Here is a 5,287-nt window from a genome sequence, read left to right as displayed (position 1 = left end):
TCGGAAGTAATTACGGTGTCACTGGAGTCGGAGTCGATAAAAATATACCGACTCCGACTCCGACTCCAGTTAAATTTACACTTTATAAGGCCTTCGTTTAGTCTGTAGAGTTATGCAGTGCACACTCCTTATAAGTAGATTATATAAAAAAAACCATAGTTTTATAAAATGTAATAAATCTCATCGTCTTGTCTTCGTGGTCATTCCACTAAACCCCCAAAACGTCCTTGTGCAACGCTGGCTTTCGAATTTATACATAGACCGATAAACATCCAAAGTATTACTTGAATAAATGAAACACCTCAATTTTACACCTGTTGACACACAGTCACGGGAGCTGTAATATTCCTGTCAAGTTCCATCAGTTTGGTGGTTTCTCCCACTGCTGTGTTGCCAAACAGCAGGATAATTATGATTTCAACTGTAGACTAACGCAATAATACTATCTCTTCTTTCCTTTCCCCTTCTTTTTTCCCCTTTATACTTTTTAACAATGAATTATTGAAATAAGGATATTTAAAATTGAAAAAAATCACGTTTCAAACATGTTCAGCTGTATCTTGTTTTGTACTCGTATCGATGAGATCGGTTCCAGAACCAGTGTTGCCACTCACAAAATGTAAAAATGCCAAGATGACCCTACGAAAAAATCCAAGAAAATCCAAGAATTATTTTTTATACTGATACTTGCGAAAAACAAGGTGACATGACTCTTGAAATGGATTGTGGCTTATTTAAAATAGGAAATTTAGCTAGAAGAGGAAGTTCTACTCACAAATACTTTACAGACAATGGTATTATTGCAGGAAGAAGGATACTGGCATAGGGTCCTCCTCTAATTCCTCACCATCAACATCATCGGCTTCACTATGATATAAAGTTGCTGTGTTACTCTTCTTCCTGGACTCTTCCCTCTCTATATATCTCATGTGACAGTGACCCGACTTTACATCTTTGATTAATGAAATAGATGGTTCCCACTTTTGGCAAGTCACTTCTTGTCTTGTAATGGCTTGCTTGGCCAATAGACGGTTTGCAACTGTATTTGTGTGTAGTCTGTTGCTTTGCTTAGTTTTAACTTGGTTTATTTGGGAAAAAATATTTCAATACATGCAGATGCCAGATGCCAAACCGGATCGCGTCTCCATCGACAGGCTCAAGCCGGCCCACCTCCCCACCACTCCCCCTACCAAACCTCCAGGGCCACTATTAAACTTTTCTTTATTATTCCCATCTTTCACTGAAAGTAAATCATTCCAGAAAACAGTTGCAGACTGACTTATGCCTTTAAGTGTGTCTTGCATATAGAAGATATCGCCATTACTCTTGCAGCAAATCTAGCTCATCCACCTTTATCAATGTTGGAAAATGTACTGCAAATTTTCCAAGAGACTTCAAGTCCCTCTTTGTAGAAAGAGCTTCAGCAGGTTCCACTACCTTTAACATAGCAATGAGGCTATTTTCTTCAAAAGTAAATCTCTTTTTCATCTGCATGCACAATTCTATTAGAAACTGCTTGCAGTCATATCGAAAAAGCTCTTCCTTTTCCTGAAGAGGTTCACTTTCCATTAAACCCTCACATCTGCCACCAAGGCATAAATCTTCCAGACTCTTGTGAAGTGTTTCATCACTGGGGTCGATTTCAGATAGTTTTCTAGACTCAATTACTACATCCTGTACAAATAGACCAAGGATGCTACGATACTTGTCAGAAATCGTAGAGTAGAGGGTTCCAAGTTTGAAGTGCTGGGACTGAAATTCGACATTCATACTGTCAACTTTGGTCAAAATGTAGTTAAAAAATACCAACATATGCTTAGTTCCACGAGTTGTCATTACCTTATAGATCTGACCTGCTCCATCAACTTTATCTGTTCTTGATTCACTTTGAAAGAACAAACTCAGTGCACCCCATTGTTCTAAAACTCTAGAGAACAGCCATCTTGTTTGTGATCATTTTAGCATCCTATGCTTTGGAGCGCGAAGTACTTCTTGAATAAGTCGAAACTCATGATTTCGTTTGCTGCTTCGTGAAAAATAGCAACATACATCTTTCAAAAAAGACTCTAACCAAGAAGGTAACTTACTGCTTCCATGGCTGGCACACAATGCAAATGAATGGCATATGCATCCAAAGACAAAAACAGAGGGAATACTTTCTTTAGAAAGGCCTGGAAACCATTATTTGCCCCCAGCATGGTCGAACAGTTGTAAGAGGCAAATCTAATTATATTCTCCATTGGAATTCCCTTAGAGCTGAAAACCTCTTTAACTGCACTATATAATCCCTTTGCAGAACCATCCTCGACTTCCTTAGTATCCAAAAGTGCATCTGTTACTTTTAATCTTTTCTTATCATAAAACCTTACAACCAAAGCCAAAATCTGGGAAACTGACACATTAGTACTTTTATCTATTATAAGTGAAAACTTATTTTCTTTACATATGTCAACAATTTCCTGGCATTCATTCCATGCGATACCATGATCTTGTATTATATATGAAGCCTTTGTTTTCTTTAAGGTAACATCTTTGGCAATTTCACTGTCAGAGAAAGCTTTCCTGGGAACATCCACTAAATGATCTGCCTGGTGGAATGGCATGTTGTGTTCTGCCATAAATCCTGAAATGATTGGTTCAGCTTTTGCAACTTTATCTTGATGACCTAGTCCAGGTACTTTTTTTTAAAATGCTGCTCAATACTTACAGTTCTTTTTGGCATTGAAATTTTTTACATGCTTCATGGAAACTTTGTGTGCCATCAGAGACGACTTATTGCAATTCTTGAGTTTGCTGCTACATACAGTACACAAGACAGTAAATTTGTCAGCAGGATCTGGTTGTACCCAATCTTTCAGTTCATCATCCTCCATCCATTCCTTTCTAAATGCCTGCTGATACCACGTCACTTTCGTTTTTCTCTTTGGTGGGGTAACATCACCACTATACCCTGGTTCTTCAGAATCACTCATAATGATTTCTAATTAAATCATGTAGGGTTGAATAACTATCCACAGGTCTCACATACCACACACGCACACACATACCACACGTGCCAGAGAGGACTGGCGGACTAGGAGAGTAACGTCTCAAACGTATTGAACGTGTTATGGACGCGTCAACTCATAGAAGACAACTTAGTTGGCAAGTCGTGATTTCCAGCCTTAACTTTTCAACAATCTCATGAATTAAAATTTAAAACTTAATTTGTCCTTTGTTGTTAACATAGTGTACCTCATACTTTATTAAGTGGCAAAGAGAATATTCTATTATTAAACTAATATTTTAAGCAATTGTCTACAATTTGGCGAAAAATCCAAGATTTGTTCATTTTTTACAGTTTATTTCCAAGATTCCAAGATGATGGCAAAAATGCCAAGATATTGGAAAAAAAAAAAAAAAAAAAGCCAAGGAGTGGCCACACTGTCCAGAACCAGAGTAATGTCCATCGCAATAATCGCATGTCAGTACCAGTATGTAGTTAGACCAAGAGATACTTGTGTCAGTAATTTCAGTACATTAAAGCAAAAGAAGGTATGAAAACATATGAAGGATAATGATACCCAAAAAGTATATATGATACATATACCTTTCAGTATCATACATGTTCAGCTCGACCTTGTACCGTACTCGTATCAATAAGGTTTATTTTCTCTATATTTACTGTTTCCTTTCAAGAAATTTGCCTAAACTTCTTTTGTAAAGTATTTTCATTTTTTATTTTGTATTTGCAAAACTATATATGTAAGAAAATCTTCCATTATATATTTTTTTATTATTAGATTTGTATATCCTTTACAAAGGTTATATTTCAACCTTTGTTATAAAGTACAGTATTTTTGTTTTTGAAATTTACTTATCACTTATTTGCAGAGATATATATTATGCCAAATGTTTTACATTATAGAATATTTTTTTACTGAATTTTCTTCAATATCCTTTCAAATTTTTTGTCTCTACTTCACTTATAAAGTATTAATGAAAAGTGTCACAATTTTTGAAATTGTGACACCCGGCTCGCTGTCTCCCCTTCCCATTTTCTCGTCTGATTTACCACCGTTTCGGGCCTTCATTCCCCATACTCGGGGGAATTTCCAGAGTCCTTAAGACTTCTAGTAGCTACATCCTGTCCTTTCTCCTCCTCGTTATCCTCTTTATCTGTCATGTCATTTTTGACAATCAATTTCAGTGCCTTAACGAAGGGAGAGACTTCTAATTATCTAGAAACACCCCCCCCCCTTTTGATTTGTGTTCTCAGAGCCATGCTCAACGGTTTTCGCGCCCACACAAAGCGCTCAAACACACACCCTCCCCCCCCTGCGCGCTGCCACATATTTGTTTTAAGCTAGGCAATTAGAATAATTAGGATTGTGTCTAACCCGCTCGTGAACAGTGTCTACCTCAAAGAACAATTGCAACTGTGTCACCTCCCACATGAACATTATTCGTAGTACCCTTCACAACTAGGGACGGAGACATAGAACTATTGGCAACGTCGGAAGCCGGCTAGCGAGCATCACGACCTGACATGCCGTGAGACAGAGGTCAGTCTAGCGTGGGTTCTCAGAGAACATGAAGTAACTCCTACGCGGTCTCGGAAGATTCAGGTGCATTGGTCTCGCACAGTGGCTGCGATGATTCACTTCGTTAATACGAACTAGTTAAACGCTATCCAAAATTCAAGACCGATTGACCCCTAGTGTCAGGTGAACACGCGTAACTAAAACATAAGTGTCAAGGAACTCAGTGCTACGGCGTTCCGTGTTACCTGTGATCAGGATCTCATCGCCATCGTGTAGATTACCAGGATCATCGCATCAAGGTCGCGAGGGGCAGATACATCCCCTTTCGGGACATCCAGACCGGAAGGACGTTAGCGGAATTGCGGAGAGACGCCTACCCAGCCGTCTTCAGTGCCCGCTCGGAGATACCAACCGTGACCAAGCAGTTCCCGCCCATCGCTACAAAGGCCTCATCCGAGGTGCGAAGCCGTGCTCGTCTAAACCCACTCCCACCACCAACAGTAGATGCTAAGTTTAATTTATTTGATGTTACTGTAAGATGTTTAGTTGAAGCGCAGGGAGACAGAGTACGATAGGAACCATTAATTAACTTTTAGACCAACCTTTATAGACTATACTAACCATATTTGATATTTGAACAAGTTATCAATTAAAGTCACATTAGGAATTCTGGGTTTCATTACCCAAAGACGGTCATCTTTATGAGTTGTCCCCACACCCCTCTTTGATTTACGTACATACACGCTTGCTGTGAGGAAGCACGC

At 38.9% G+C, this 5,287-nt stretch overlaps 1 protein-coding gene across 1 annotated transcript; it reads right to left on the bottom strand.

Annotated features, from left to right (window-relative positions):
• Positions 1 to 1,320: 1,320 nt before the first annotated feature.
• Positions 1,321 to 2,618, bottom strand: LOC143037350 (uncharacterized). Its single transcript, XM_076205488.1, has 3 exons — positions 2,088 to 2,618; positions 1,563 to 1,752; positions 1,321 to 1,463 (listed from the first exon to the last, which is right to left on the bottom strand). Exons 1-3 carry the CDS (start codon positions 2,616 to 2,618, stop codon positions 1,321 to 1,323), a joined length of 864 nt encoding a protein of 287 aa, XP_076061603.1.
• Between the last annotated feature and the right edge of the window lie 2,669 nt (positions 2,619 to 5,287).

The sequence above is a fragment of the Oratosquilla oratoria genome, chromosome 22 (assembly GCF_046742065.1).
Source record: "Oratosquilla oratoria isolate Oo_2021 chromosome 22, ASM4674206v1, whole genome shotgun sequence".
NCBI lineage: Eukaryota > Metazoa > Arthropoda > Malacostraca > Stomatopoda > Squillidae > Oratosquilla > Oratosquilla oratoria.
Note: the sequence above shows the minus strand (reverse complement) of the source record. Positions and strands in the feature narration are given on the sequence as shown.

Excerpts from the sequence above, each read along its gene's own strand:
- LOC143037350 (XM_076205488.1), bottom strand. The coding sequence starts at position 2,618 with ATGGCAGAACACAACATGCCATTCCACCAGGCAGATCATTTAGTGGAT. Across the intron at positions 1,753-2,087 it reads GTGTGCCAGCCATGGAAGCA|TCCCAGCACTTCAAACTTGG; the intron begins GTAAGTTACCTT and ends GTCGAATTTCAG. Across the intron at positions 1,464-1,562 it reads ATGTGAGGGTTTAATGGAAA|AAAATAGCCTCATTGCTATG; the intron begins GTGAACCTCTTC and ends TTACTTTTGAAG.